Below are 11,942 nucleotides of genomic sequence, written 5' to 3' on the forward strand. Positions count from 1 at the left end.
GGTTTCCTAGAGAGGATTTGGGGATGGATTGGGGGGAAGGCAGGAAAAGGAGAGATGACCCGACCATAGAGCGAGGGGGCGAGAAAGACAGAAATGGAGAGCACGCTTTCCTGTCCATCCAGAAAACTGACTTGGGTTTGTCAGTTTCCTTGGTGCAGAGAAGAGTTGAGGTTGGTGCATGGGAGAAGTGCAGCAGTGATTTAAAGAAAGATGCAGATTAAGCTAGCGAGGTTTTGGGGTTTGGGGAAGACAGAAACTGGGGAGCATTGCAGAATGCTGGGGGGGGGGAGATAAAGAGAGAGGCAGGGATTCCCTGGTATCAGGATCGGGGCAAAGAGCTTATTACCTAATAGCATTGCTTGCAAAACAAAACTGAATTTTATAGCTTGGAGCGGCACCTCTGTAAAAAGCAAGCCAGGAAGAACACAGTGTTTATGAAATTTTTCTCCTGCCCTTTTTTCAGGGAACTGGGGGAGGAGGGAACAGCATACATAGGCTCTGCCTGCCCCCTTTCTCCACACAACAGCCTTGTGAGGTAGGGTACCTTAAACTGGTATGGCTGGGAGAGAACTCTCCCGAGTTGCTAGCTGCCTTGATTCCGAGGTGATAAGGTAGGATATAAACGGTTTGAGTAAATGGTGTGCTACACACATTTGCTCCTGAACAATGAGGTGCCACTTCTGACCAGGCATATTTTCAGCACATTTTAGCACATTGTTATCCTATCCAGTAGCATATGTTATTCTCCCCCCTCCTCCATTTCATCCTCTAGGTATGGCTAAGGGGGAAACTGGTCCAAAAGACACCGCAACATTCATGGTGCAGTGGAGGTTCGAACCTGTGTCTCCCAGATCCTAGGATGACACTCTAGCTCAGCTTTTCTCAACCTTTTTACCTTTTTGGGACCCTTGAAGTAATATTAATGTCTCAGGGAACCCCTACATATGATTACATATTATTTACATATGATTAGCCTATTCATCACTATTTCTCGCGGAACCCCTAGTGATTTCTCACTGAAGCCTAGGGTTCCGGGAAACCCTGGTTGAGAAATGCTGCTCTAACTACTACACGACATTGGCTAATCATGGCTTAAATCTACTAGTCACCCTGAATGCTTACCAACAAATCTGTCTCCCTATAAGCTTATTAAAACCCACAGGTTTTCCCAGGGTTTCCAGAGGAACCTCAGACCCGAAGTTGTTGGAGGGGTGACCGTGAGGGAAACAGCCATCCATAGAAGGCCTGTGTGAGAAAAGTGGATTATGAATAACCTTTTTTTTCCTTCAAAAAAATGGTCAAAGTCCTTTCTCAAAACAGCTGACGAAATAATTTAATTGGTTCTTGTAGGTTATCCGGGCTGTGTGACCGTGGTCTTGGTATTTTCTTTCCTGACGTTTCGCCAGCAGCTGTGGCAGGCATCTTCAGAGGAGTCACACTGAAGGACAGTGTCTCTCAGTGTCAAGTGGGTAGGAAGAGTAATATATAGTCAGAAAGGGGTTGGGTTTGAGCTGAATCATTGTCCTGCAAAAAGTATCCAAGGTAATGTGATAATCATTGTCCTGTAAGTATCAAGATAATGTGCTAATGAGGGTGCGGTATGTTAATATGGAACCATTGTATCCTGAAGTGATCTGTTAATGTGTGAAATCCAAAACTAATCCACATGGCTATTGTGGACTGTAGTCTTTATTAGTCTGGAGGTTTTCAGGACAGGAAGCCAAGCCTTATTCATTCTTAAACTCTCTTCTTTTCTGTTAAAGTTGTGCTGATGTTTATGAATTTCAATGGCTTCTCTGTGCAATCTGACAAAATAGTTGGTAGAATTGTCCGGTCTTTCAGTGTCTTGGAATAAGACCCTGTGTCCTGTTTGGGTCAGTCCATGTTCAGCCACTGCTGATTTCTCAGGTTGGCCAAGTCTGCAGTATCTTTCATGTTCTTTTATCCTTGTTTGTATGCTGTGTTTTGTGGTCCCGATGTAAACTTGTCCACAACTGCAAGATATACGGTATACTCCTGCAGAGGTGAGGGGGTCTCTTTTGTCTTTTGCTGATCGTAGCATCTGTTGTATTTTCTTGGTGGGTTTAAACACTGTTTGTAGGTTATGTTTTTTCAAAAGTTTCTTCATACTATCAGTGACTCCTCTAATAAACGGCAAGAATACCTTTCCTATGGGAGACTGTTTTTCCTGAGTTTTCTGATTTTTGTTTGGTTTAATGGCCCTTCTGATTTCATTTCTGGAATAGCCGTTTGCAAGCAGTGCGTGATTTAGATGATTAGTTTCTTCCTTGAGAAACTGTGGTTCACAGATCCATCTTGCACGGTCCATTAATGTTTTGATTATTCCTCTTTTCTGTCGGGGGTGGTGGTTGGAGTTTTTGTGTAAGTAGCGATCTGTGTGAGTTGGTTTCCGGTAGACTTTGTGACCTAACTGAAAGTTTGTTTTACGGATGACAAGGGTATCAAGAAATGAGAGTTTACCCTCAATTTCCTTTTCCATGGTAAACTGAATGTTTGGATGGATATTATTGAGCTGGTTTAGAAAGTCCATAAATTTTTCTTCACCATGGCTCCAAATAGTAAATGTATCATCTACGAACCTGAACCAGACTATAGGTTTGTAAGGTGCCGATTCTAATGCTGTCTTTTCAATAAAATAATTTAAAATAATTTAAAATAAAATAATTTGAAATTGACAGTAAAATGCTAAATTCACAGTGCAGTCCTATGCAGAATAACACAGTTCTAAAGTCATTGTAGTCAGTGGACTTAGAGAAGCGTACTTTTGCTTTGGATGGCACCGGCAGTGAGTTATTTATTGTGTGAAGGAGTAAAAATGTCCAACCATTGAGGCAGGCAAGAAGCTCTAATAGTTCTTAGCTGATGGGTCAGAACCCATTTGGTTGCACCCTGACTCAAGCTTAATTGTACCGACGCTGCCTCAACGATTCCTCACTTATCTCATTTTTTCCCCATCAGAAAAGAAGACTTCTCAGAAATCCTTCGGCTTCTGCTCTGTTGTTGATACTGCAGAGGGAGCCTCCATCTGCCATTTAGAGTCTCCCGGTATTACGCCTTTTGAACCTTGGATGTTTCTCCCACTGTTGCGGAAAGGGACAGAAGGACTGGTTTGAGTTCGAATCATCTCTCCGCCGGAGGAAATGGCTGAAGGGAAGAAGAGAGAACTCTCAGTCCCAGAGCTCCAGTTCCAGGCTACAACAGAGCAGGGCATGAAAATGGTGACGATAAACCTAGGAGACCCCAAACCTGAGATGGGGTCCAAAATGGCCTTGCTTGCAGCAGCCCAAGGGGGATCCGCGGGGCATGAGGGGCTTCTGCAGCTTTGGGAAACCCAGTGGCAGGCATTCCTCAAGGCGATGGAGTCTCCTCACTCTGAGATGGGGATCCCACTGCTGCCAGAAGCTGCTTCCTGGGGGGATGCAAAGACTTTCTTGGCTCCCTATGAGGGAGCCACAGCAGCTGGCCAACCGTCTAGTGAAGGATCTCTCGTAAGTCTCCAAGAAGCAGCCCAACAGCAAAGAGTGGAAAAGAAAGGAGACTATGGGAAAGTGAAGGAAGAGAGGGAGAGGGAGAACATGGAGGTGCGGCGCCAGCATTTCAGACGCTTCTGCTACCGTGATGCTGAGGGCCCCCGAGAGGTTTTCAGCCAGCTCTGGGAACTTGCCCATCAGTGGCTGAGGCCAGAGAACCACACCAAGGAGGAGATCCTGGAGATGGTGATCCTGGAGCAGTTCCTGGTCGTCCTGCCCCAGCGAATCCGGAGCTGGGTGAAAAAGCGGGGGCCCCAGAGCTGTGCCCAAGCGGTGGCCCTGGCAGAGGATTTCGTGCTGACTCAGGGGGAGGCCAGGAGATTGGAACAGCAGGTGAGGGTCTGCTTGGCTTCTGCTAGTCCTGAGTGAGGTTGTGGCATTTAACCCATTAAGCGTCTTTTGGATTTAGCACAATGATGGCCTTGATTAATTGAGCAGCAGGGTTATTAATTGTTTTTTTTTAATGGCTACTTGCAAAGCCTTCTTGGAAGGAAGACCGAAATCCAATAAGTGCAGATGACAAACAGATTGCTAATGGTATTACAAACCCCAGCATATATGTGGGAAAGCAGAGGAATATTTAGATCTGACTGAATGGATGAATAACAGAATATGCAATTATGGCAAAATCAACATTTTTAATACATAATAGATCAACTGAATTCCATGAAAAATGGTGTGTTTTTTATTATACAAATTAAGAATTGAAATAGAGTATAAAAATCTGGGCAACACATGTTTAAAAAGAAAGCTATTATCAGATATAAAATATAAGAACATGGGAAAGCGCAAGTTAAAGTGTAAATTAAAGAAGTTAATAATTGAAATGTAATTTCAAAATAAGCTCCACTATAATTCAATAATTCTACTGTTTATATATTTATGTGTTTGTTTGTGTTGTGTTTAAAAATAAAACCTTATTTTTTAAAAAAGAAAGAATTCCAACTAGCTCTTCATCAGGAGATGGAAAAAGAAACAGGTGTCATATGGAGTCAAGTTTTTAATCCCAATGGAGGTGACTTGGCCAAGCTAACGAACGATTGCAATGGCCAGTAAATGTGCCTCTTACACGTTTGGATTCCTGCCTTTTCCTGTCGTGTGGTGCTGACTTTATGGTGTGTTTGGGTTTTGGGAAGAGGCATTCTCCCTTCTCTGTTGTGCCCAAGAGGGAATGCCTCTTCTAAGGCAATCGCAAAGGGCCTTCCGCTCCTCTCACACAGGAGGGACTTCTCCTTCTGATACAGACTTAAGAGGTATTCCTCCTTCCATCTCTCACTGGCTCTCGCTGACTTCGTTTCTATGCTTTTAAAAGCAGAATAAGAAGCAGAAGTTCAATTGGTGAAAGTTTCACCAATGAAGGACTTCAATGTCATAGAGTCCTATTGCCAAAGCGGCCATTTTCTTCTGGTGAACTGATCTCTATCGGCTAAAAATCAGTTGTAATCACAGGAGATATCCAGCCACCACCGGGAGGCTGGCAACCCTAGTTATAGTGCTAGACTTTAACTGGTGGATCTGGGTTTAAATCTACCACTGCCACGAGGCTACCTGGATGATCATAAGCAAGTCACTGTCTCTCATACTAACCTACCTCATGGGGTGTCGTGAGGTTAGCAGGGAAGGGAGAACAGGCCACATTTGCCACACTCGGGGTTGGTGTCTTGGCATTGTGGAGCATCCAGCTTTTTACACAGTACAAATATTTGAATCAAACAACACTTGCCGTTTCAGGATGCTGATTTGTCTCAAGAGGTGGTTTTGAATTTCCCCTGTGACGAGGGGGCTTCCCCGGCCAATGCCCAGAGGCGGATCTGGAATGTGGTGAAGCAAGAGAGTGAAGGAAAGGCCACCTTGGTGGGTAAGTATAGCGATGGGGTTTTTGGCACTCTGAATTAAAAAAAAAATCTGCATTGAGAAATGTTGAATACAGCAACTGACAATTGTGCAAACTGAACCTATCCACAGAACCCTCTTTGCACCGTTCATTGTGGTTTTGCTTTTCCTTGGGGATCAGGTTTCCTGCTATAGTGGGAGACCTCCTGCCCCCTCCTTTGCTGCCCAGTACTGGGTGACACTTGGGAGGGTGCCATCGGGATAAAACTGTGAGATCACCTCTGGTTGCATTATTGGAAGTGACATCACGTGTTGCTATGATGCTCTAGCAATCCCTGGTTGCTGGAGCATTGCTGTGACATGTGATGTCACTTCTGGTTGTGATAGGAAGCGGCAGTGTGCCATCGGGTAATGCCACATGGGCCCTAGCCTCACCCCCCCTCAAGGGTGGCCAGCTCTTGCCAGACCTCAACTGGCTACCCTATTACAGAATGTAGAAGGCTGGGGAAGGGCCGTTGCTCACTGGTAGAGCCTCTGCTTGGCATGCAGTCCCAGGTTCGATCCCCAGCATCTCCAGCTAAAAAGGTCAGGTAGGAGGTGAGATGAAAGACCTTAGCTTGAAGCCCTGCAGAGCCACTGCCAGTCTGAGTAAGCAATACTGACCTTGATTGATCAAGGGTTCGATTCAGTATAAGGCAGCTTCATGTGTTCAACTGTGAGAATGAACATAAAGATGGAAACACCAGAGTACCAAACGCCCTTTGATTTCTATTTTCATTTGGGAAATCCATCCATCTCTGCCTGATCTGCCTCTTGGGTAGCGCAGGCCCTGGTCCCCAAAGCAGGAAAACAGTGACACAGTGTGGTGGGTGGGGCCACCCCACCCATCGTTCACAGTGTCAACTTGGTAGTAAACAGCACTGCTATGTCCTATTGATGCTATACCTTTCTTTGCCTTGGGCTTTCTAGACCACTGTGGAAATGTTGCCCTGATCTGAATGGCCCAGGCTAGCCTGATCTCCTCAGATCTCAGAAGCTAAGCAGGGTTGGCCCTGGTTAGTATTTGGATGGGAAAACTCTAAGAGGAACACCAGGGTTGTGACGTGGAGGCAGGCAATGGCAAACCACCTCTGAATGTCTCTTGCCTTGAAAACCCTACGGGGTCGCCATAAGTCAGCTGCAACTTGACTGCTCATTCCATCACCACCATGGAGATTCTTATTATTAATCTTTCCTTAAAATTCAGATAAGAAAATCATGAGGAAGGAGGAAGCTGATGGCCGGGGAAGTTCTAAGCAAGATGGACCAGAGACGGTGTCAGAGAAAATAGCCACAGAGAATGACATTAAGTCTTGCGAGCAGATTTTGGGTCTACGTGGAATACGGAGGCAACAGGGAAACTGCCCAGGGATAAGAACAGATACGTCAGCTGCTAGCAGGGCGAGCTATCAAGATTTTAGTGAAATTACCATCGAAGAAGTGACCTCAGCTGAATATGATCAGAGCTCAAACTTCATGACATGCAAAAGAACCGACATGGATGAGAAACCATATCAGTGCTTGGACTGTGGGAAATCTTTCCATATGAAGGATAAACTGATCAGACATCACAAAACCCACACAGGAGAGAAACCGTACAAGTGTTTAGACTGTGGCAAATCCTTTAGTACCAAGTACGGGCTCTTAAGGCATTATCAGATCCACAGAGGAGAGAAACCTTACGAATGCTCCTACTGTGGAAAGTTTTTCCGGATGAACTACGACCTCGTTAGGCATCACAGGATCCACACGGGGGAGAAGCCTTTCAGATGCTCGGAGTGCGGGAAGTCCTTCAGCATGAATTCTGACCTTGTCAGGCACCAGCGAATCCACACAGGGGAGAAACCGTATGAATGCACGGACTGCGGGAAGACCTTCAATGTAAAAGGCAGCCTCGTTGCCCACGTCAGGATCCACAGTGGGCTTAAACCGTACAAATGCGGGGAGTGTGAGAAGTGTTTCAACCAGAGTTCAAAACTTAAGACTCATGTGAGAATTCATACAGGGTAGCACCCTGTGATGGACTAAGGGTTAATGTCAGTTAGTGACTATATGTGAGAGGGACATACAGGGAGTGGGGCAGCGCTTAACAGAGAAGACTCTGAGCTGTTGGGAAAAAGTTTTTTTCCCCCCTCTGGGTTCTGGTGTGATGGGTTGTGCCTAGTGTATAACTGGGGAGAAAACCTGGAGGGTGACAAAAGAGAGAGTTTGGGGGAAAAGATCCCTATTCCAGTCACGGGGGAGGAATAGTCGCTGAGGAAAGAGATTCCTGGCCCAAGTATTGTGAGATAATTACTTTAAGCGCTGTGAAGTAATTCCATAGTAAATAAAAAGGAAGGACAAAGGGAAAATCTCCATACTACCTAGTTTTAGGCACCAGACTAACACATGAACCTCTGTGTGTAGGTTCTGGGACTAAGCTACCTTAAAGAGTTGGAAACCTGGGTTAAGTAAAATAACATGTGTGCTGTACTTGTTGAGCAACTCTTTATTTATAAAGAAATTTTGTACCTTTCATTAATACTAGTTTTTCCTCCAATACCTTTCCCTGTGAAGTATAATAAAATTCTGTTATTTTATTGTTGAGCCGAATAAAGCCTCTGGGGTCTCAATTGTCTGAGATAAAACAAAGTAGGAGACGTGGGAGAGACACCCCCCCCCGTCACACACCCCTATAAAGGCAAGGAATTTTGGGAAAATGTTTTAGTATAGAGCAGGGGTCCCCTACATGGGGCGCGTGGGCACAATGGCACCTGCTCACACCTTTCCTGGTGCCCACCAAGGGGTTTTAGAAAGTGAGCAGGGCCAACTGGGGCTATTACCCAGCAATGCTTTTGATTGACTACTGAAGATCTGATTGTGCTTTTTTTTTTTTAAATGTTGCTTTGGCAGCTGCTGCTACCACAGCATAATGATCTTCAGTGTGTCACCAAAGGTAAGCTGGGGCACTCATTTTTGGGGAGTCAGAGATGCATTTTTCATCAGCTTCTGAGGAAGAGTCTGAGCAGAGTTAAGTGTTCTCTAAAACTTAAATTTCTGCACTCAGAAAATCCATATTCAAAGGGCACTCTGAAGCTGGTGGCCATCAGTGCCAGGATGCTGACATACGTGAACGATGGGTGGATGGGAGGGAGCCAGTGGATGCAGCCAGAGAGAAGATGGTGGATGTTGATGGACAGAAGCCAGTGGAAGAGTTCAGAGGATCCTGATGGATGGAAGAGGAGTGGAGGAACTTGGAGGAACTTGCTGCTTATTGTGGTTGTGCTTTGCACGTAGGGTCGTCTACCGGAAGGCCTCCCGACATCCTTGATGATTGCTTGCCCGCACCTGAAGCTCCAGCAGTGGGGAATGGAAACCATAGAGCTTTGCAATTCCTAGAGTGTTCCATGAGGTCATTTTTTTGTTTTCACCGGAAGTAGGGTTGCCAACCTGTTTTGAATCAGAGATTCAAAACAGATAAAAGGAAATATTTTTTCACACAACACATGGTTAAATTGTGGAACTCCCTGCCCCAGGATGTGGTGATGGCTGCCAGCTTGGAGGGCTTTAAGAGGGGAGTGGACATATTCATGGAGGAGAGGGGTATTCATGGTTATTAGTTAGACTGGATACTGGTCATGCTGCATACCTATTATCTCTAGTATCAGAGGAGCTTGCCTATTATTTTGGGTGCGGTGGAACACAGGCAGGATGGTGCTGCTGCACTCGTCTTGTTTGGGGGCTTCCTAGAGGCATCTGGTTGGCCACTGTGTGAACAGACTGCTGGACTTGATGGGCCTTTGGTCTGATCCAGCAGGGCCGTTCTTATGTTCTTAACCTCCAGGTACAAGCAGGAGATCTCTATTACAACTGATCTCCAGCCGATAGAGATCAGTTCACCTGGTGAAAATGGCTGCTTTGGCAATTAGACTCTATGGCATTGAAGTCCTTCCCCTCCCTAAACCCTGCCTTCCTCAGGCTCCACCCCAAAAACCTCCCGCCAGTGGCAAAGAGGGACCTGGCAACCCTAACTGGAAGTTATATCAGTGTACTAACATGACGCTGGGTGCACCAGTCCCTGCCCTCTAATTGCTCAGGTGGAGGGAGAGTTTCTAGCTGCGGACTAGGGTTGCCAGCTCCGGTTGGGAAATACCTGGAGATTTTGGGGGTGGAACCCGAGGAGGGCAGGGTTTGGAGAGGGGAGGGACTTCAATGCCATAGAGTCCAATTGCCAAAGCAGCCATTTTCTCCTGGGGAAACTGATTTGTATTGTCTGGAGAGCAATTGTAATAGGGGGAGATCTCCAGCCACCACCTGGAGGCTGGCAACTCTCAGTCTAGCATCCTATCTCACACAGTGGCCAACCAGTTACTTTGGAGAACAAACAACTGGACATAGACCTAGGATTGTCAAGCCCCTCTTCGCCACTGGCGGGAGGTTTTAGGGGTGGAGCCTGAGGAGGGTGGAGTTTGGGGAGGGGAGGGGCTTCAATGCCATAGAGTCCAATGGCCAAAGCAGCCATTTTCTCCAGGGGAACTTTATCTCTATCAGCTGGAGATCAGTTGTAATAGCAGGAGATCTCCAGCTTGTTCTCTGTTGCTCCAGGGACTAGGACACGGAGTAATGGATTTAAACTAATAGAAAAGCGATTCCACCTGAACATTAGGAAGAACTTTCTGATGGTGAGGGTTGTTAGACGGTGGAATGCGCTGCCTCGGAGGGTGGTGGAGTCCCCGTCTTTGGGGGTCTTTAAGCAGAGGCTGGACGGCCATCTGTCGGGACTGCTTTGATTGTGGGATCCTGCATGGCGGGGGGAGGGTTGGGGTCACTGGGGATGTGGGGGGGAGGTAGTTGTGAGTTTCCTGCATTGTGCAGGGGGTTGGACTAGATGACCCTGGTGGTCCCTTCCAACTCTATGATTCTAGTACCTGGAGGTTGGCGACCCTACAGACCTCAATGCTACACCCCCCCACCCCAATATTACCTCTTAGCACTGGAATTCAGAAGGTGACTGCCTCTGAACATGGAGTAGTAGAAAAGGGCAAGAGTCCAGTAGCTCCTTAAAGACTAACAAGAATATTTTCTGGTAGGGTATGAGCTTTCGTGAGCCACAGCTCACTTCTTCAGAAACCAGGTTTGATTCCCCACTGGTATCTGAAGATCTTTAAAAAAGTTAATTCCCAGTGGGTCGCCGTGTTAGTCTGTCTGCAGCAGTAGAAAAGGGCAAGAGTCCAATAGCACCTTAAAGACTAACAAGAATATTTTCTGGTAGGGTATGAGCTTTCGTGAGCCACAGCTCACTTCTTCAGATACTGTGAATTATCTGAACATGGAGTTTGTTTCAGCGGGCAGGCCGTGTTGGTCTGCAGTCAGTTAGATTTGAGAAGGGCAAGAGTCCAGTGGCACCTCAAAGACTAACAAGAATATTTTCTGGTAGGGTATGAGCTTTCGTGAGCCACCGCTCACTTCTTCAGAAACCAGGTTTGATTCCCCACTGGTATCTGAAGATCTTTAAAAAAGTTAATTCCCAGTGGGTCGCCGTGTTAGTCTGTCTGCAGCAGTAGAAAAGGGCCAGAGTCCAGTAGCACCTTAAAGACTAACAAGAATATTTTCTGGCAGGGTGTGAGCTTCCGTGAGCCACAGCTCCCTTCTTCAGATACTCCTTCTTCGCATCTGAAGAAGTGAGCTGTGGCTCACGAAAGCTCACACCCTGCCAGAAAATATTCTTGTGAGTCTTTAAGGTGCTACCCACTGTGAGTTAGATGCGAGTCCAGCAGCGCCTGAGAAACCAACCAGAGTTTCAGGGTCAAGCTTGCTTTGCTGTCGCAGGTGGTTCTCGAACTGAGAACTACATTTCCCAGAAGCCCACGCGGGTCGGAAAGAGGCGCCTCTAGGATTTTCTTTGCATAGCAGACGAATCAAGGGGGAGGAGGAAACTTTCAGCCCTCCCCCCCTGTAGTTTCCTTCCTCTCCCCTCCCCCCCATAATTTCGAGCAAAACATTATGGAATTAAGCGGGGATTCTCCTCCTCCGCATTTTCCCCGTTTGGAAGCAGGATTTGATTTTTGCATCTTGGAAAGAAAGGTGAGGTTATTCAAAAAGGGCCAGAGTCCAGTAGCACCTTAAAGACTAACAAAAATATTTTCTGGCAGGGTCTGAGGGGAGGTTATTGATACCCCTCTCTAAAGAGATCTTGTGCAAGAATTGGGAAGGGGAGGGGGGAATCGTGGATGAATTGAATGAAGGAGAAACGAAGAGAAAGAGTAGGAAAGAGCTGGTTGAAGGGAGGCGGGCGTGGGGAGCGGAGGGGGGCTCCCAGGACTGGGTCTATGCACGCAGACACATTTGTAAGTTTCTAATTACTAATGACCCCCTTTATTTCTTTAAACCCGACATCCAGCCACCCCTCATAATATAGAAGCCTCTCTGCAGTACTCACAGTGGGTAGCCGTGTTAGTCTGTTTGTAGTAGTCAAAAAGGGCCAGAGTCCAGTAGCACCTTAAAGACTAACAAAAATATTTTCTGGTAGGGTGTGAGCTT

General features: G+C 46.4%; 1 protein-coding gene across 1 annotated transcript; it reads left to right on the plus strand.

Moving 5' to 3' along the window:
• The first annotated feature begins 6,641 nt into the window (after positions 1–6,641).
• Positions 6,642–7,433, plus strand: LOC130493516 (zinc finger protein 3-like). Its single transcript, XM_056867276.1, has one exon. The coding sequence runs from the start codon at positions 6,642–6,644 to the stop codon at positions 7,431–7,433; it is 792 nt and encodes a 263-aa protein (XP_056723254.1).
• Positions 7,434–11,942: the final 4,509 nt, after the last annotated feature.

The sequence above is a fragment of the Euleptes europaea genome, chromosome 1, assembly GCF_029931775.1.
Source record: "Euleptes europaea isolate rEulEur1 chromosome 1, rEulEur1.hap1, whole genome shotgun sequence".
Classification (NCBI taxonomy): Eukaryota; Metazoa; Chordata; class Lepidosauria; order Squamata; family Sphaerodactylidae; genus Euleptes; species Euleptes europaea.

What these genes read in the sequence shown, in the direction of transcription:
- LOC130493516 (XM_056867276.1), top strand. Translation starts at nt 6,642, where the DNA reads ATGAGGAAGGAGGAAGCTGATGGCCGGGGAAGTTCTAAGCAAGATGGA.